A 21,200-nucleotide genomic window follows, 5' to 3' on the forward strand; every position below is an offset into this window, starting at 1 on the left:
GGTAGCGTGCGGGTTGCCGAGGAGGAGGATCTGCGGACTGGGGTGAGGAGAGGGGAGAGAGCTGGCTGGACACTGGAATCGATTGGGCGGGCGGGTGTGAGCTGCGGGGACCGCGCGATCCTTCATGCCTCACTGCGGGGGACAAGACCATTCACCGCCCCGCGGGCGGTGAATGGCCTTGTCCTCGTCGCCGCAGCGACTGCTAGTTTTCTTCCCCGTTTTCGGCGGGTGACCCGCGGCTAAAATGCGGTGGCCGCGGGTAAACCGCCACCGTGTCATTCTCTATATAGGAGTCCCAGGTCTGCAGAAAAACTTTTTTCCGCTTGAAGGATAAGCGAGCATGGCGATGCTTCAAGAGCATCAAGTTATGAAAGCAATTCCTCCAAGCCCAGTAAGCAGGTGTGGTCGCTTGCATCCAGACAATAAGTATGATTTTCTTTCTTATAACAGCAGCCTTCCGGATCAGCATCCGATGTCCCAGAGCCGACACCCTCAAAGATTCATACTGATCCAAATGCAAGCCCACCGGCGACATCGGAATCGATTGGCCAAAAAGCCATTCCAGAAATCGGATTACAGCCCTCCAAAAAACTTTCACTCGAGGGCATCCCCAAAAGGCATGAAAAAATGAATTACAGCCCTGTTGACATTTAGGGCAGGTCAGGGAAGAAATACCCCCGGCTTTATGCACCCGCTCTTGGGAAAAATATGCTTGATAGACCACTCTAAATTGGCATTCCCTCAGTTCGGTGCTGATAGAAATAGAGGAAATACAATTAATAAGGGAAGGAAAATTCAAAGACTCAACAGGTATGCCCAAATCTCTCCCCCAGCGACGCCCCAAAGCCTCATAAGACTTCCGAAGAGAGAGACATCGTAAAGTGTCATGCAACGCAGACACTGTTAGGCCACTAGCATGAAATTGGGCGAAAAAGAGACGAAGATGGTGGTCTAAACGAAACCTCAGGCCCGGGCAAGCCAAGGACTCCACATAATGAATTTGTTTATAGGCGAATAAACCCCCCCACCCCCAATGAATGGAGCATGGAAAGAGCATCCCAAGATTTCATAGCCCCCTCAGTGTACAATAAATGTTCAAGAAGAAACAAACCCTCTCCAGACCATCTCACAAAGATGGGGTTATCGCTGCCAGGGAAGAACTGCGGATTACTCCTAATAGACAACTGATCCGAAACCTGTGGGTCCCTCCCCAGCAACCCGACCAAGGCCCTCCAGCAGAAGCGCCAAGACCAAAGAAGAACACTAGACCGAAATGCAGGGGGGGGGGGGGGCAAAAAGGCAGACGTGAATCTGAGATAATGAAAACAGGTGCCAAGGTTGAAAAAGAGCAGATTCAAAGTCCCGAGAAAGATAATCATCACTCCTTAAGCACCAGTTACCCAAATAACGAAGCAGGCATGCCAAATTATACAGGCCAATATCCGGAAGTCCCAAACCCCCGATTCTCCCCGGGGCAAACAGATAAGTAAGCGAAATCTGAGACTTCTTACCCTGCCAAAGAAAGCGAGTCAACTGACTATGAAGCTGGTGAAGATCCCTGCGCCGAAGACAAAGGGGCAGTAACTGAAGCATGTAGAGCCAGCGGGGAAAAACAACCATCTTATACAATTGAACTCTGCAGTAGAAGGAAAGAGGCAGGGATATCCACTGCGCAAAACTACAATTCGCCAACAAAGCATCAACATTAGCACGATATAGCAGGCCCACACAGCTCATAAGCCGCACCCCCAAATACTTGAACGAACCATCCACCCATCGTAAAGGAAACCAACCCAGACACTCCCGATGCACAGAATCTGCAGTAGCTAGCACCAAGGATTTATCATAATTAAGCTGAAAGCCAGAAAAATCACCATACTCGTCGAAAAGCAACATAAGATTGGGGAAGGAAGCCCACGGGGAGGTCAAATGAACTAACAAATCGTCTGCAAATGCTGAAATCTCAAACTCTTGACCTCCAAGATGGACCCTCCGAATCTCCGTATTATCAGAGATCTCGCGAAGCAAGGGATCTAACGCGAGTACAAAGAGAAGAGGCAACAAGGGGCACTCCTGTCTAGTACCCCTCTTAATTGGAAAAGCCTCCAAGGAAACCCCATTAACCATCTCCGTGGCCTGTGGATTATGATACAACGCTTTCAACGCAGCACTAAAGAAGCCCCTCATACCATAATCTTGAAGAGTATAAAACAAAAAGTCCCACAAGACTCTATTGAAGGCCTTGTGGGCGTCAAAACTAACCAACAAAGAAGAAACCCTCTCATGCTCCACCCACTCCAGGGATGCCAGAATAGTACGTAGATTCCGAGTGGAAGACCAACCCTGGACAAACCCAACCTGAGGATACGCAATAAGGGAGGGCAAAAATCACCGCTAGCCAGTTGGCCAATAATTTAGCAAAAAAATTTGCTTCAGCATTCAAAAGGGAGATGGGGCGGTACAAGGAGGCCTGCAAAGCAATGTTACTTACCGTAACAGTTGTTATCTAGGGACAGCAGGCAGCTATTCTCACTAGTGGGTGATGTCATCCGACAGAGCCCGATACGGACGTCTCACAAGCATGTCTTGCTTGAAGAAACTCAGAAGTTTCGAGATGCCTGCACCGCGCATGCGCCAGTGCCTTCCCGCCCGATGGTCCGGGCGTGTCTCCTCAGTTCAGATAGCTAGCAGAGAAGCCAACCCAGGGGAGGTGGGTGGGACGTGAGAATAGCTGCCTGCTGTCCCTGGATAACAACTGTTACGGTAAGTAACATTGCTTTATCCCAGGACAAGCAGGCAGGTATTCTCACTAGTGGGTGACCTCCAAGCTAACCTCAATGGGATGGTGGGAGAGTTGGCAACTTAGGAGAATAAATTTTGTAACACTGTTTGGCCAAACTGTCCATCCCGTCTGGAGAAAGTATCCAGACAATAATGAGAGGTGAATGTATGAACCGAGGACCAAGTGGCAGCCTTACAAATCTCCTCAATCGGTATCGATCTGAGGAAGGCTACCGAGGCTGCCATTGCTCTGACCTTATGGGCTGTGACCTTACTGGGAAGGGGCAATCCAGCCTGGGCATAGCAGAAAGAGATACAAGCCGCCATCCAGTTTGAGATGGTGCGCCTAGATACAGGTCGTCCCAACTTGTTTGGATCAAAGGAGACGAAAAGTTGAGGAGCAGTTCTGTGTGGCTTGGTGAGATCCAAGTAGAAAGCCAAAGCACGCTTACAGTCCAGAGTATGAAGAGCTGATTCTCCAGGATGAGAATGAGGCTTTGGAAAAAACACTGGAAGTACAATGGATTGGTTGAGATGAAATTCAGAGACCACCTTAGCCATGAATACTGTGAAAGGTGGATCCGCCACTAAGGCCTGAAGATCACTGACCCTGCGAGCAGACGTGAGGGCTACTAGAAAAACCACTTTCCAAGTGAGAAACTTTAGCGGAGCCTTGCTGAGAGGTTCGACAGGAGGTTTCATAAGCTGAGAAAGGACAACATTGAGATCCCAAACCACTGGAGGAGGTTTGAGAGGGGGATTGACATGAAAAAGTCCTTTCATGAACCTGGAAACCACAGGATGAGCAGAGAGAGGTTTCCCTTGTAGAGGCTGATGGAAAGCCGCAATCGCACTCAGGTGGACACGTATAGATGTAGACTTGAGACCAGACTGAGACAGGTGTAGAAGATAGTCCAATACAGAGGATAGGGAGGCTCGCTGAGGTTCCTTAGAATTGGAAACACACCATGAAGAAAATCTAGTCCATTTTTGGGAGTAGCATTGACGAGTAGCAGGCTTCCTGGAAGCCTCTAAGACATCCCTCACCGCCTGGGAAAACTGGTGAGGAGTTACGTTGAGAGGAACCAAGCTGTCAGGTGGAGAGACTGCAGGTTGGGGTGAAGTAGAGATCCCTGATGCTGAGTAAGCAGTGAAGGAAACACTGGAAGAAGGAACGGCTCCCTGCTACTGAGTTGAAGTAGAAGGGAGAACCAAGGTTGTCTGGGCCACCGAGGAGCTATCAGAATCATGGTGGCATGGTCGGACTTCAGCTTGACCAGAGTCTTTTGAATGAGAGGAAAGGGAGGAAACACATACAGAAAGCGATTCCCCCAATCCAGTAGAAAGGCATCTGCCTCGAGACGATGAGAAGTGTAGATCCTAGAGCAGAATTGAGGCAGCTTGAAGTTGTGGGGAGCCGCAAAGAGGTCGATCTGAGGCGTCCCCCAATGTGCAAATATCCGATGAAGGGGCTCGGAATGGAGCGTCCATTCGTGAGGCTGGAGAAGATGACTTAGGTTGTCTGCCAAGACATTGTCCTTCCCCTGAATGTAGACAGCTTTGAGGAAGGCATTGTGGCGAACCACCCAATCCCAGACTCTGAGAGCTTCCTGGCAGAGGGAGGCCGAGCCCGTGCTCCCCTGCTTGTTGACATAATACATGGCGACCTGATTGTCTGTGCGAATGAAGACCACCATGTCGTGAAGTAGATGTTGAAAAGCTTGAAGAGCATTGAAGATGGCTCTGAGCTCCAGAAGATTGATTTGATGGAGTCGGTCCGCACTGGTCCAGAATCCCTGAGTGCGAAGACCATCCAAATGAGCTCCCCAGGCATAGGTCGATGAATCTGTCGTGAGAACCTTCTGGTGGGGAGGAGTGTGAAACAGTAAACCTCTGGATAGATTCGAAGAGGTCATCCACCAAAGTAGAGACTGCCGAAGAGCAGGAGTGACTATGATGTGCCGAGTCAACGGATCGGACACCTGAGTCCATTGAGAAGCCAGGGTCCACTGAGGAATTCTGAGATGGAGTCTGGCAAAAGGCGTCACATGAACTGTAGACGCCATGTGGCCCAGGAGGACCATCATGTGTCTCGCTGAGATGGACTGGCGAGAAGACACAGACTGGCAGAGATGAAGAAGAGCATCCATGCATTGAGGAGGAAGGAATGCTCTGAGTCGAATGGTGTCCAGGACCGCCCCGATGAAAGGGAGAGACTGGGTAGGCTGTAGATGAGATTTGGGGAAGTTGATCTCGAAGCCCAAACTCTGCAGGAAATAAATAGTGGCCAGGGTCGCCGAGATGACCTCTGGGGCCGAGGGGGCCTTGATGAGCCAGTCGTCGAGATAGGGAAATACCTGAAGACCCCTGGTCCGGAGTGCAGCGGCCACCACCACCAGACACTTCGTGAAGACTCTGGGAGTTGAGGACAGGTCGAACGGAAGCACTCGGTACTGTAGATGTAGATGTCCCACCCGAAATCTGAGGAACTTGTGAGAGGCCGGATGAATGGGAATGTGAGTGTAGGCCTCCTTGAGATCCAGAGAGCATAACCAGTCGTTCTGCTCGAGGAGGGGATAGAGAGAAGCTATGGTCAGCATGCGAAATCTCTCTTTGACCAAGAACTTGTTGAGGACCCTGAGGTCCAGAATGGGTCGCAGGTCGCCCATCTTCTTCGGGACAAGGAAGTACCGGGAGTAAAACCCCCGGTTGTGCTGGTCCTCAGGGACCGGCTCGACGGCACGAAGCCGGAGCAAAGCTTGAGCTTCCTGAAGAAGAAGGGCGGACTGAGTCAAGTTGGAAGGATACTCTCTTGGAGGGTGGTCCGGAGGTACCTGATGGAATTGAAGAGAGTACCCCTCCCTGCTGATAGTAAGGACCCAGAGGTCGGTGGTGACAGCCTCCCAGCGATGATAAAATTGATGGAGGCGCCCCCCGATGGGAAAAACAGGAGGAGGCAGAACGAGGTTGGTTATGCTCTCTAAGAGACAGTCAAAAAGGCTGAGGAGCCTTGGGGACAGTAGAAGGCTGAGGCTTCTGCTGAGCCTTCGGAGGAGGCTGCCGCTTCGCAGGTTGCCTCGCCGGTGGAGCTTGCCTCGGTTGATAACGCCGTTGATAAATCAAGGGCGGTCGAGAGGGTCGAGACTGCTGAGGCTTAGGCTTCGGCCGAAGAATGGACTGAAAGGACTTTTCATGATCAGACGATTTCTTCGTGACTGTCTCGATGGATTCGTCAAAAAAATCCGCCCCAGCACACGGAACGTTTGCCAGTCGGTCCTGAAGATTCGGGTCCATGTCAATGGTACGCAGCCAGGCCAAACGGCGCATCGCCACAGAGCAGGCAGCAGCCCGGGCCGAGAGCTCGAAGGCATCATAGGAAGATTGCATCAACTGAAGACGAAGCTGGGACAGCGAAGCAACTACCTCCTCGAACTCAAAACGAGCCTGGGACTCGATGTAGGGCATAAACTTCCGAAGCACAGGAAGAAAGAATTCCAAATAAGTGGCAAAGTGGAAATTATAATTCAGAACTCGGGACGCCATCATAGAATTCTGATAGATGCGTCGTCCAAACTTATCCATGGTTCTGCCCTCGCGGCCCGGAGGCACCGAAGCATACACCTGGGCTGGATGAGACCGCTTGAGAGAGGATTCGACCAGAAGGGACTGATGCGAAAGCTGAGGACCCTCGAAGCCCTTATGATGCACCGTGCGGTACCGAGCATCCAATTTTCCAGGGACCGCAGTGATAGAGTAAGGAGACTCAAAACATCTCATGAAGGTCTGGTCGAGGAGCTTATGCAGAGGCAGTCGCAGGGACTCGGCTGGGGGATGAGGCAAGTGCATGGTATCGAGGTACTCCTTGGAGTATCGAGAACCAGAATCGAGGGTAATGTCCAGGTCATCCGCCATTTGTCTTAGAAACGAGGAAAAAGACAGTTGGTCCGCCAGCGCCGGTCGTCGAGAAGGACTGGAAGAAGACGAGGCCTCGGGCTCTACAGAGGCCTGCGAACAACAGGGTGAGTGAAAAACATCGGGGTCCTCGAACTCCGGACCCAGATGGGGAGACCCAGCCGAAGCAGAGTACCCCATACGAGCCAATTTCTTTTGAGGAGAGACGGTCGAGTGCCGAGAGGAATGCCTCGAAGAGTGCCTGGATCGATGCCCCTCTCCCCCTGGAGGGGGATCGAGACCGCCGGTGAGAATACTGATCCCCAGAAGCCTCCAAAGAGCAGATAGGACTCGAGGCTGTAGATCGGAGAGGCGGAAGATTCGACGCCTCCCAAGACACCGCCCAGGTTTGATAGGGGGTTCGGAAGAACTCGTCCTGTTTCTTGCTATGCCCAGGACTGGGAGGCCCCGAGGGTGGATGCCACACTGTGTCAAGGGGAGGGGTAATAGGCTCCAAGGGAGGCAAGTCACTAAGGGAGGCCTTCCTCGAGGGAATCGGCTCCAAGGGAAGCATGTCACTAAATGAGGCCTTCCTCGAGGGACCGGCCACCGACCGCCGCTCCTCCTCGCCAAGCAACGAGGTCGTGCGTCGTGGAGGAGGAGGAGGGGGCGACCCGCCCCTCGGAATCGGAACTGGGAGGTCACCCTGGATCGTGGCAATCAGCCGGGGTCCCATGGTGGTCATGAGTTCCACAAACTGAGCCTCCAAAATGGACCGCAACGAAGCCGATATGGAGGGATCCGCACCAAAAGGGGGCCCTTCCACACGGTCTCCGCACTCTTTCGGTGCCGAGTGCTTTTGCTTGCCAGCCTTCGGCACTTTGAGCACCACCGGTGGAACTGTAGGGGTCGGTACCTGTTCCGAGGAGACGGAGGAAGGCACCGGCGCCGAGGCCGAAACCGGTGTAAACGATGCCGGTTTCAGAAGGCTCGAAGCAGCAGGGGAGGCAGAGGGCTTCGCAGACGGAGTCGAAGCACCAGTCGATGTCGAAGCCGAAGGATCCAACACAGCTTCCATCTTGAACATCGACTCCCACAAAAAACAGCGGCGTTTAAACGCTCGCGCTGCGAGAGTGGAGCAAGGCCGGCACGATTTCGGAAAGTGGTCCGGACCCAGACACTGCAGGCAGCGTCAATGCGGGTCCGTGAGCGAAATCGCGCGCTGGCACTTGCTACACTTTTTAAAACCGGTGATCGGCCGGGACATAGGCCAGAAAAGCTCCGCCGCAAGGTCGAAGGCGCGGGGCCCAAGCCACGCGGCCGACCCGGTGTCGGAAGGAAAAATTTTTTTTTTTTTTTTGAAAAAAGAAATCAAAGAAAGAAACAAGCGCACGGCAAGAGCAAAAGAACTCAAACCGCGGCGATGCAGAAGGCGAAAAAACGGGTTCAATTGGCGCAGAATTGAAGTAAACTTCTCAGCTCCGCTGAAGAAAAAGAACTGAGGAGACACGCCCGGACCATCGGGCGGGAAGGCACTGGCGCATGCGCGGTGCGGGCATCTCGAAACTTCTGAGTTTCTTCAAGCAAGACATGCTTGTGAGACGTCCGTATCGGGCTCTGTCGGATGACATCACCCACTAGTGAGAATACCTGCCTGCTTGTCCTGGGATAACGGATCTTTCCCAGGCTTAAGCAAAACCACAATCTGAGCTACCTGAAGAGAAGGCAGAAGAGCCCCATCATGTACCACACCATTAAACATGTCAACCAGAACAGGAGCAATGTCCGCAAGTAGAAGTCGATAAAACTTGTTCCGAAAGCCATCGGGGCACGCCACCTTATGCAACGGGGAACTTTCAATGACCAATGTTAAATCTTCAACCATGAAAGGGGCCTGTAATCGTGCATTCTGAATTTCTGACACCACTGGGTGAGAGATCTGAACTAAATAAAGCTCCCCTGCCAGCACAGAAGCCTGTGGAACATTGTACAACTCCTGAAAGTAATGTTGAAATACCGCTGCCAAATCTTCATCCCGGTGGACCAGACCTTACGAAGTTGCAGAATAGGGGAAATCCCTTAGCGCGCTAAATTAGGTTAGCCAACAACTTCCCGCTCTTAATAGCATGCAAATACAGTTGATATTTAAAATAAGCCAAAGATTTCATAGCCCGGTCATGTAGAAGTTCCCGCAGGGCCTGTTGCAAGGCCATCAGTAATGCCCTATTTACTCCGGTGGGATGATCCCCATAGCGGCAACAGTCCTCCTGAACCTGGCGTTCCAACCGGAGCACCCGACAGTCGCGCCGTTTTTTTCTTTCTGCTGGAGTAAGCAAGGATCTCTCCCCTCAAAACAACTTTAGCAGCCTCCCAATAGAGAAGCGGGTCATCCCTATGAACCACATTATGAAAAGCATAATCGTTCCATTTGTCGACCAAGAAAGAATGGAACTCCTGGTCAGAATAGAGCGAGAGAGGAAATCGCAAATGAAAGCCCCTAGGGGCGTCTCCAGGAAACTCTAAAGTAAGAACAATCATAGCATGATCAGAAACATCATACCCCCCCCCCCCCAAATCTCCACCGATCCCACCTGAGGAAACAAGGAGTCCGTAAGCAGCCAATAATCAATATGGGACTGCGCTGCATGGGCGCTAGATGTGTGAGTGTATTTGTGGTCTCCAGGATGTAACACTTGCCACACATCGATCAGAGATATAGACAAGGCAAATAATGGAAGGCCTCTAGTCGGGGCATACCTGTCATGGGGAAGGGGATTAGATTTGTCAATAGTAGGATCAAAAAGTTGGTTAAAATCCTCCCCCATCACCACTGGAAGGTCCTGATGAAGGAGTCTGGTGAGAGAATGCATAAAGGACTTATCCCAAGTGTTAGGAGCATAGATGTTACACAATAACAAGTCCTGCCTATTAAGAGTGACTTTAGCTAGAAGATAGCACCCCTACAGATCAGACCAAACCTTATGGGTAGTAAGACTCAAACCTTTACGGTATAAGATGCCCACACCTGCTCTCCGGTGCAAGCCTGGGGACTCCAAAATCTCACAAATCCACCAATGGCGAAGTTTAACATGTTCCACAGAAGAGAGGTGGGTCTCCTGCAAGAATGCTATATCAGTCTTCTGTCGATTCAATGCACTAAGAATTTTTTGACGTTTAACAGGAGATGCAATACCATGAACATTCCATGAGACAAACTTAATTACCATAAAAGATTAAGAACAGGGTAAAAGGATAAATAACCCAACATACTACCGGGAAAACCGTTCCAGCCAGCGGTTCCCTTCCGGAACAAAAGACCACCCACAGCCCAAAAAGGAACAAAACAGTCCACTGTCCCCCGAGTCCCAGACACACAACCATTTATACCCATTCACAACCAAGCATGCACTCCCCCAGCCCAAACCTCCCCACAACCCCCCACCCCAGTCCATCCACCACCCTCCCTCCCCCTCCCTCTTCTCTGATACCCCCAAACCCCAAAGTCCCATGCAATGGTCTGGGGAAAAAAAACAGAATCGGGTCCCGCTGAAAGGCCCTCCTGAGCCCACCCCCCAACTTCCATAGAAAACCAGCGCCCCCAGCCATGCAAGTACTCCAGCCAAACATAAGAGAGGGCAAAAAAAAACCCAAAACACAGGAACACATTGGCAATAAAACAAAAGACCCACAAATGAAGAACAGTGAATGAAATTCAACAACCGACCAGACCATGTCGGCTGAAACACAACCAGAAGTCAGCTGGAGTCCATGGACAGGGGACCGGCGTAGTAGAAGCAAGCCACTGCCAGGCACCCAACAAGGCCTCTCCATCGACCGCCTGTGGCAAGGCCCCTAGGCTCCCTGCAAGCCAGAGCCATGGCGGAACAGCATGGATGCCAGCCAGGAAGAGCCCAGGAACACGGAGCAAAGAAGATCAACAAGGTCATGGTCCAGGAGTAGCTCCCACCAGGTGTTGCATGAAGGCCAAGGCAGTAGACGCCGAGTCAAAAAAAATGAAACCATGTTGAACTTTAAGACGTGCAGGTTAGAGAAGCGCAAACTGGATGTGCAGTTAATGGAGTCGACGGCAAACAGCAGCAAACTCCTTCCTCCAGGCAGCCAATTGAACCGAGAAGTCCTGGAAACATAGAACTTTCTGATTGTCATAGGACAAGGGACCCTTCACCCAAATAGCCCTCAGGATCTCCACTTTGTGGGCATAGTTCAGCACCTTAAAGATCACCACCCTAGGACGGGCAGCATCTGGGCGAAGAGCACCCAAGCGATGTGCCCGTTCAATCTGCAGGGGCCCCACAGTTGAGGAAAGACTGCACCAGCCAGGATTCCAGGAACGAGTGCAGCTGGCCTCTGACACAGATTTGGGTATACAAATGAGCCGCAAATTGCTGCTTCTGGAGCGATTCTCCAGGTCCTCCACCTTCATCTCTAGCTGTTGAATTTTTGAGTTCGCTGCTGTCTGGGCCTCCTGCGTGCGTGCGGCTGAATCCTCCAAATCAGACACCTACTGCTGAAATGTGCCAAACTCCGCTCTCAAATGGCTCACCGAGTCATCTAAACCATCCAATTTGTCAGAGTTGAGAGGCGAGGATGTCCTGAATCGCCACTCTCACCTCCGTGATAATATCAGCCACCCATTCCGAGTGCGGCGAAGGTGGAGACATGAGGGCCAACTCCGCCATTTTAGGATCGGCTCCGCAAGGCTTGTCTCGATCTTTTTGGGTCACTTTGGAGGCCATGCTCCCCCCCCCCCCCCCCCCACAGAGAGCAAAACACCCCGACCAACCTGCCCTAACAGTACAGGAAGTTGGGAAAGGCAGAACACCGCCGGTAAAGCCGCCGATAGAGCAAAAATTAAAAGCAGGCCCGGGAGCTCCTTTCTTGCACGTCCAGTCACCAAGAGGGCATCACGTGATCCTACAGGATTTATTTAAAGGCAGCGACTTAGGTCTGCAATCATGCACATTGACCATAAGGACATCCAGACCCTGGCCGAACTGCTGCTGTCCCTTAAAGGGCAACCTGCTCAAGGTCGCCTTAGAAAATGAATCGCCAGACCACTGCCAGATCCAGAGCATTCTGCGAGCCAAAACGGAATAGGCAAATGGCTTAGAGAAAACTTTCAAGATGCATATAAGGCAGCAGTCATATAATCCACTCCGGAGAGGAGAAAATCCAAGTCACATAGCACCACAGTGTCAGGATCATGGCGCAGCTTGGAATGGCATGCTCGATCCACAAAAGAGGAGGCCAATGCTGCCTTAACACCAGCAGTGGCCGAATCAAACAGACACTTAGGGACAAAATCCACAAGTCGGTCCTGAACATCCTTCGTCACTGGGGAGAGATGAGCACTTGGTGACCTGCGCCACTAAAGAATCCACATTCAGGGAACCAAAGTGCTTGTTAAAGGTATCCACTGTGGGATAAAGCACATTTCAAGGGACCCTAAGAAGTCTCCCAGATGTCTAAAAGAATCCAAACAAGGTCATGATGATCAGGAAAGGAGGCAGATTGTGGCCTCTGGTCACTCATGAGGGAACTTTCTGTAGTGACAGGCTGCTCAGCCTGCAGCTTCAATTCCTGGAGAGATTCAGAGATCAAATGAACAAGGTGTGCCTGCTTGAAAAATCTGCATACAGTGGGATCCTCCCCCATATCAGGAGCTCCACACTAATTCGTATCCTGGAGATCTACCAAATTCGCCACATCTGCGACTACCTCAGTGCCTCCTGGCCAACGCAGAGATATGGAAAGAGTGTCTGGCACAACCGCATGCACAACTGGCTTACCTGCCAGCACGCCCAAAAGAAGGGAAGAAAAGAGACCCTGGTCCACTGGAGCAGGGGTCCTTGTGACTGGCAGAGAAGCCAGCGGAAGGGAAACATGCAGAAATTTTTTAACTAAGTATGCTTGTTAAAGCATATTAACAAATTCCGTGGAAAATCCATCCTCCCTGGTGGGAGCCAACCTCTGGACATCGGTTTTGGACTGTTTGGAGGATTTACGAGGTTTATCATCAGAGACAAGCTTGTGTTTCACCAAAATGTCGCCAGCGCACTGCCCAGTCCTCCCCCGACATCATTTTCGCAGAAGTCAGGGCAGAAGGCACTAGAAGACCCTCCTTGGAGGTTAAAGGCACTGAATCCAGGCAAGCTTCTTACCCCTCGCAGGCCGCAGCGCAAGTGGAACACGGCTGCACATCCGACAGCCATCCACCACAAATGAGGCATGAATCCATCTAACCCTACCCTAGGGTGGTTATCTATGTGGTTTTCTTTCAAAAACGAAGCTTGGAAGTTTAAAAAAATAAGTTTAAATTCAAATTGGAAAAATTCAAGATGGCTACCACGGGTGCTGATTTTTACTAAAAACAGCTCGGGAAAACCAAGGAGACCCCTCAAAAACAGCAATTTGGGGATTTCAGAGGTGGGGTAGGACATGCAGGGAAACCATCCAAAAAACCCTTTTTAAGACCCTCCTAAATCGCTGATTCAGGCTGTCAGCCTGTACTCACTGTGACATGTGCTGAATGGAAAACACTGCAGACAGAGCTGAAACAGCTCACAGGGAGATCCTCTACCTCAAAGAACTAGAAATCTGAATTTCAAATCTTCTTAATGCCCTACCGGCCTGACATCCACAGCCAGATACTTCTGCCACCCTTGGACACGTCGCTCAGATGCCTGGCGGAGGAACGCAGTCTAGCTCCAATCCCAGTCACACCTCCACGGAACCGCTCAGCCTGCAAGCTACCCACTAGCAGACGAACCTGAGGTGAGCAAACTCCCAAGGGAATGGTCCCTGAGCCCTGATCTAATATGCAGGCTGTCCAGGGGGCTTACTGACAAGCAGTCAAGGGTGAAAACCACGAATGCAAAAACTGAAATTAAGCGAAATGAAACGAGCAGAAAAGATCAGCTCCTATAGCCTGGCTTGTAGGAAGAAAGACTGAGGGTACAGAGCCAGTGATGAGGTGTGAGGGTGAGGGGTTTAAGTATCTGAAGTTTGAGACTTCCTACAAAGTCCTGGCAGGTAGACAGAAATAACCTACTGGTCCTGGAATAAAGTGGGATTGTACAAGAACCACTATTTTAGAGAATACTAAGACAACTTGCATAAAAACTGGCAAGTCTCCTTTCATGCTTCTAGATTAACAGCCCCTGCCTCACTTTCTACTATTTTGATGCGAATGGAGTCCAAAATATCAAAATCCTTCGATGTGCAGCTGACCATGTATTTAACTAAATATTGTCCCCTATAATTCCCTCATCTCTCTTTGCCACAGGACTGACTATTTCCTTTCAGCGAGACAGTTTATACGGGTCAATGCTCAATAATGCCTAAATTCCCTCACCTATTGCTCAAAAGCTCACTTTTAAAATACGTATAGATATCAACTAGCCTATAAAATAGGAGCTGTGTCTAGGAATCTAATTCAAGCTCTATGGAAATCACTATACAAGGCCTTCTTGAAGAAGGTACAGGACAACAAAAACCGACATTATTAATAACATCATCTATTTACTTCATTCTTCATATATTTCTTGAAACTAAACCGATATAGTATATACATAAGCTAAAAAGTTTAATTCATATTCAAAATTACCTAAAATTTCACACTCCATGGTCAACCATTAGATTAGAATTTCTTTTCATCACAGGAAATGGTAAAACAAAGACTCCAGAAAGCACTAGTAGCAGTTTATTTATATATCATGGAAGCAAGGAGCTCTGATTTAAAAAATAAAAACTAATTATAAAATTCAATAATCAGTATATTTCTGAAATAAAAAGATCTTAAGAAGTTTTCTAATTCTAACAACCTTAATTCAATAAGTAGGGACCCCACTTAATTCCATAAGTGGGGTCCAACTTCCAAAAGTAATTGCTTACAAACACTATTAGCGGATGGCAGAACCACCCAATTTTTAGAAGTATGAGTTATATTAATTTGGTCACAATATTAAGAAAAAAAGTCACTAAACAAGGACTGTTAAGTAATGTTTTAAAGGATAAATGCTGTAACTTAAATTCTATACATGATATGTTGGAGAGATGCATTATCAAACTTACATTTACCCAATATTAACTTGGCAGCCCAATTTTAGATTTCATGCTATTTTAGCAGATGTTTCATTTAATCTTTTTTATTAAGAAAATGGCATTATGGAATTGAGAATGAAAGCCAAGACAATTTTAGACTTTTTAAATAAAGTTTATTTTAAATACTTTTTCCTTTTCTAAATCAGTCTCAAAGTGGAATATTTTATTTAGAATCTTCTATCTTTAACTAAACCTACTCTAAATTTGTTTTAAAGATGTGGCATGGAGACCTGCTCCAAAATTAAAGCTAGAAACCTTGCCCGTGTTCACAAAACCAAAACCTGCAAATTCAGATTTTCTCACCTAATATCTCCATTCAAATAAGTTTGAGCAGAGTTGGGTTTCTTTTTAATGCAGAGGGACTGCATGATAAAACAAGCATAATGGTCCCATTTAAGAAATTTCTTATGATACATGATTATTATTTAAACATACCTCATATTCTCTTCTGCAAATTTTCAAAATTTCATTCTTTGAAGAAGCCTGCAGTGGGTAAAATGAGTTAATAAAAAAATAATGTAATAAATATATATACCTAATATATGACACCTATGCACTGGTGGGGTGATTTCATCTTATTTAACAGACTTCAAACAAAATATGGGAAGTTGAAATTTTCTATAGCAAACATAATTCAAAGACTAGCAATCCTGATATAAAGTTGGAGGGAAGAAAATGCATGAAAAGACCAGAAAATCCAAAACTATAACACAACTCAAGCATGTTTGGGCCAATGTTGGGAAAAGGAGATTCAGTATTGTAAACAAGCCAGCCTTTACTCAAAAACAAAGGCAATAGGAAGCATGTGACATGACACTGTAAACCAGTCGTCTCAAACTCAAACCTTTTGCAAGGCTACATTTTGGATTTGTAGGTACTTGGAGGGCCTCAGAAAAAATAGTTACCGTATTTTTCACTCCATAAGACGCACCCATCTAGTGGTGGGCACGTCTAATGGTAGGTAGCCCCAAGCCAGCCTGCTCCAAGTCAGCCTGCCAGCCCCAGGCTAGCCCGCCAGCCCCAAATCAGCCAGCCCCAAACCAGCCCGCCAGCCCCAGGTCAGCCAGCCCCAAACCAGCCAGCTCCAGGCCAGCCAGCCCCAAACCAGCAAGCCAGCCAGCTCCAGGCAAGCTACCCATACCTTTTAAAATTCTGCCATCATTTCCAGCCAATTTCGCTCCCTCCCTGCCTGCCACGGCAGCCTTCGCTCTTCTGGGCTCATTTCCTGGCCAGCAGCGAAACAAATCAGCAGCGCCCCAGGGCCATCAGGAGAAAGCTTTACGCTCTCCCACTTGGCCCCACGCTGCTTTCCGATTGACTTCCGTAAGTTCTTGCAAGTCCCACGAGAACCTACAGCAGCCATTTGGAAAGCAGCATGGGGCCGAGCGGGAAAGCATAAAGCTTGTTCCTGACGGCCACACTGATTTGTTTCGCCGCTGGCCGGGAAATGGCAACGGAAGACGGATGGGCCGGGGGGTATTTTTTTAAAAAAAAGGTGGTGTGGCAGCAGCAGGCGGATGGGTTTAAAAGGAGGTTCGGCGACAGCAGGCGGGTGGGTTTAGAAAGATGGTGTGGAGGGCAGGTTTTACAATGGTACAGGGAGGAGGGTAACAAAATTTGTACTTTCGCTTCATAAGACTAACCGAGATTTCCACCCACTTTTGGGTGGAAAAAAAGTGTGTCTTATGGAGCGAAAAATACAGTACTGTCTTATTAAAGAAATGACAATTTTGCTTGAGGCCTCAAAATAGTAACTGGTGAGTCGCAAGTTTGAGACCACTGCTGTAGACCATGGAGAAACCAAGTAAGAAAGCCAGAAGTCATCCAGGTTGAGGTTGAGCACACAACACAGCACAATAGCTAAGCCCATTAAAATAAAACCTAAAAGTTCAGGCTCAGCTGCAAAGGACTAATTTGGTTTTATTTGATATGGGCTCAGTTGTTGTGCTTGTTATGTGCATGCACAACACATGGACAGCAGCTGTCACTGGTGATCCTCTTGAATTTTAAAGAGTGAACACAGAGGGGCTTCAGACTGAGTGGGGGGAGAGGAAGAGGAGAAGGACATCTTGCCCGTGGGCCTGCCCCCCTCCCCCCAAACATACCTGGAAGGAGGAGGAGGAGGAAGGGAGAGATGCCAGATGGGAGGGTATTTGAAAAGAAGAAGCAAGAGATGGTGGACCTGAGGTGATGGGGAAGGAGGAGAAGAAAAGGAGAGATGTTGGATGGGAGGGCATTTGGAAAGAAAAGGGAGAGATGATGGATTTGGGGTAGGGGTAGGCGGGAAGGAGGCAGAAGGGAGAGTTGTGGATTGGAAGGCAGTTGGGAAGAGAAAGGGAAGATTGTGGACCCAGGGGTGGTGGGGAGGGAGATAGCAATACTGGATGGAATGGTTTTGGTGGGTGGGGAAATTGGGGAGGGGAGGGGCCAGGAGGAGAGGAATTTGAGTTCCCCCCCCTTAATTTCTACCCTGAACACCAGCCACGTTAAAAAGTCCTGCTCCCCCTGACCACCTTCCACTTCGGAACAGCCCCCCCCCCCCCCATTCTCCCAGCAAGCTGCTGTCCCCTCCTCCCCTAGTCATCTGCTAGTGCTGAGAGCACAGGGAAGTAGAACCAGAGTCAGGAAATGAAAACACTAGAAAGAAAATCACAAGACAACAAAGGTAAGAGAAATTATTTTATTTTTAGTTTAATTGAAACATGTCAATTTTGAGAATTTACATCTGCCATCTTTATATTGCATTGTACAGAGGGTGTTTTATGCAATCATATGATTAAAAAAAAATTTAAACTTTATTGATTTTTTAAGCTTACACAAAGTGCAAAAATTATACATTCAAAAATACCAAAGAACAGCACTTAAATATTTGCAAATTAACTGAAACAAATTACCCATCCCCATTCCCTCTCCCTCCCTGGATGTATCTATTAACTAAAATGTTTAATTATTCTGATATTTAACAAATGACTATAATGGACTCCAAGTCTCTTTGAACCTCTTACTATTTCCAGATTGTTCTGCTATCATCCTTTTATATCTATAGTATAAACAAAATGTTTCCCACCAAAACAAAAAATTCAATCTATCCCAGTTTTTCAATTTCTAGTTATTAATTGCATGGCCACCCCAGTCATAATAGGAAGTTGTTTTTTTTACATATCAATTGGACTATTAAGTGTCAACAATGTCCCAAATAAAACCACGTCATATGACAATGGAATAGACATCCCTAATACCATATTAATTTTGCCCCAAATTGACTTCTAAAAATTTAGCATCAACAATAAAATAAAAGATGACCCAGTGTCCCTATTTCAAGTTTACAGTGCCAGCATCTATTAGACTTTGAATTATCTAACTTTTGTAAACAAAAGGGGTCCAAAATATTCTATATAACAAAAAGAACCAAGTTTGTCTCGTAGATGCTGAACAACTTATTCTCCAAATCCAAATCCGTGGCCATTGTTTCTGTACTACAAATGTCTCTTAAGCTTGTTTTAGGTTTTTTAACCAAATATTCAGATATTAATTTATACCACTTGGCAGCCTGGTGACTTGAAAATCTGTCTGGAAACATAGACCCGGCAAGCTATACTGATTTTTAAAATTTCGCCAGTCAAGGAATCCTTTCTGAATGGCCTGCTTCAACTGCAACCATTTATAATCTTGAGATTTTGAAATATCAAATGATTGTTATAACTGTAATAAATCTACCATTTTCCCATTCAAAATTACATCATTTAAAGTACGAATGCCTGCCTGCAACAATGTTTCCAGAGGATTTTAGACTCGTCGATTTGTATCTTGGAGTTCAACCATAGGGATTGACATTTGGGACTCCTTTTACTAAGGCGTTCTAGCAGTTTTAGCGCGCACACTAGCTGTTACCGCCTCCTTTTAAGTAGACAGTAGTTTTTCAGCTAGCGTGTGCTATAGCGCACGCTAATCTTGTGCTGTGCTAAAAACGCTAGTGCACCTTAGTAAAAGGAGCCCTTGGTTTGCTGTATCGGAAGAGTTTAACGTAGTCCAAGTTGAATGAAAAATAATATTGTCCTTATATATTCTAGGAAGCTAAGATGGTCAAGATGAAGTGGGGCCATAAGATGACTTTCTAGAATCAACCAATCTGCCATATTCTCCATGAGATCAGGAAGATCCAATACATACCCTGACGCAACTTAAAAGCTTGATGATATCTCTAAAAATCTCGAAAATTTACCCCTCCCATCGATTGAGATTTTTGTAAAGATACTAAAGCTATTCTAGAAGTTTTACCCAGCCAAAGAAATTTTGTAAGAATCCCATTTAATTTTTTATAAAAAGAACTTTGAAAATAAACTGGTAACATACTCATTTGGTAACAAACTACAGGCGAGATCATAATTTTGATGGTTTGGACTCTCCCCATCAAGAAATATGTAATGGATTCCAATGCTCACATTTCTTTGACTTTCAACAATAAGGATTTTTCATTTACTGTAATTGTATCTTCCAATGTCTTTTGAATGATTATACCTAAGTATTTTATTCCTTCTTACTTCCAAAGGAATGGAAACGGATCAAATATACCTTTTACAGTGTATATTCAATGGAAGAACCTCCGATTTACTCCAATTTATCTTATAACCAGAAAATTTACCAAAGCGATCAATCAATTCCAGTAAATGAGGGATGGTTGATGCAGGATTTTTCAAATGAAGCAATAAATATATCATCTGCATAAGCCGAAACTTTATACTCTCGACCTGCATATGTAATTCCCTGTACCTCCTTTGCCTGCTTAATAGCCAACAACAAGAGTTCCAAAACAATGTAAAAAAGCAAAGGAGATAAGGGACATCCTTGTCTAACTCCCCTCTTTAAACTAAAACGTTCAGAGAATGTATTATTAATATATAATCTGGCTAAGGGGGAACTATACAAGGTTTGAATCATTTGAATAAATCCAGAACCTATCCCAAAACAATCCATTGCTTGGTACATAAATAACGTGACCATTTATTTTTTTCATCAAAACAGGACATCTATTAATATTCAGACCTGTCCCCAAATCCCACCCTAGACCCGCCCCAATCCTGCCCTAGCCCCACCCCAATCCCACCCTAGCCCCGCCCCCAATTTCTTCCATTCATTTTTCATGTACACACAATATCTTATTAATTCATAATGGTAAACATAAAATTTAAAAAACCAAAGCACACTACGCAGAGAAAATGTTAATTATTTATGAGTTTCAGATTTTTTTCAAAGATGTCAAGGCAGATGACTTTAAAATATGCAATGTCACCTCAGTAACTATAAAAAAAATAGACAAATATAGTGCAAAATATAGACAGCAGATATAAATTTTCAAAATGGACACATTTTGATCACTAAATTTAAAATAAAAGAATTTTTCCTACCTTTGTTGTCTGGTGATTTCAGGAATCTCTGGTTGCACTTCCTTCTGACTGTGCATCCAATCTTTCTTTCTTTCGCATCCAACATTTCTTTCACAATCCAGCCCCATCCCCTTTGGGTCCAGGTCTCTCTCTCTTTTCCCTCTTACCCTCTCCAGATCCAGTGTCAGTTCTCATTTGTACCTTTGTTCCAGGTCTCCCTCTCTCTCCCTCCTCTGTTATGATCTTAAATCTCCCTGTTCTTCCCCAGGGTCTCTCCCCCTCTGTCTGAACTTCCCATAGTCCTGCATCTGCTTCCTGTCTTTCCCCTGTGGTCCAGGCCTTTCTCTCTCTAGTCTTTCTAATCTGCTTACAACCACCCCCCTTTCTCTGCCTCTTTCTCACCTTCCTTCCTCCACGCCAATTTTAGCTTATCTCTTTCCTCCTTTTCTCCTCTCAGATCTGGTATCTGTCTCCTTCCTCTTTTCCTCCTCCCAGGTCTGGTATCTGTCTCCTCCCCTTCCCCCCTGCTCAGGCATCTCTCTCTCTCTCTCTGCTCCCTTCCTCCTGTTCTTCCTTCTTAATTTATTTTCTGCATATGTCTAAATTCTTTCTTACTATTCAGTCCTCAATTTCCCTCTTTCATTGTGTCTACCTATAGCTTGCCACCTCTTTCCCTCACCTCTTCCAGTATCTAACTCTATCCTCTTCCCTCAATCCAGCATGTGCCCTTTTTTCGTTCTCCTCCCCACTTCCTTCCAGTGTCTGCTCCTCCTCTCCCCCACTTCCATTCAGTCTGCCCCCCTCTCCCCCATACTTCCATTCAGTGTCTGTCCCTCCTCTCCCCACACTTTCATTCCACATCTGTCCCTTCTCTCCCCCACACTTCCATTCAGCGTCTGTCCCTCCTCTCCCTTTCACTTCCATTCAGGGTCTATCCCTTCTCTCTTCCACACTTCCATTCAGTGTCTGTCCCCCTCTCTCTACCCCTTACATCTACTGTTCACCCTTTGTCTCACCCCT

At 47.2% G+C, this 21,200-nt stretch overlaps 1 protein-coding gene across 6 annotated transcripts in view; it reads right to left on the minus strand.

Moving 5' to 3' along the window:
• Positions 1-21,200, minus strand: part of RECK (reversion inducing cysteine rich protein with kazal motifs) — a 381,558-nt gene that overhangs the window by 225,088 nt on the left and 135,270 nt on the right. For all 6 annotated transcript variants that reach the window (XM_033929631.1, XM_033929632.1, XM_033929629.1 and 3 more), the window contains one exon: positions 15,232-15,279. In XM_033929631.1, the coding sequence (XP_033785522.1) occupies positions 15,232-15,279 (48 nt within the window). The remainder of the gene's footprint in view (positions 1-15,231; positions 15,280-21,200) is intronic.

This window comes from Geotrypetes seraphini, chromosome 2 (assembly GCF_902459505.1).
Source record: "Geotrypetes seraphini chromosome 2, aGeoSer1.1, whole genome shotgun sequence".
Lineage (NCBI taxonomy): Eukaryota > Metazoa > Chordata > Amphibia > Gymnophiona > Dermophiidae > Geotrypetes > Geotrypetes seraphini.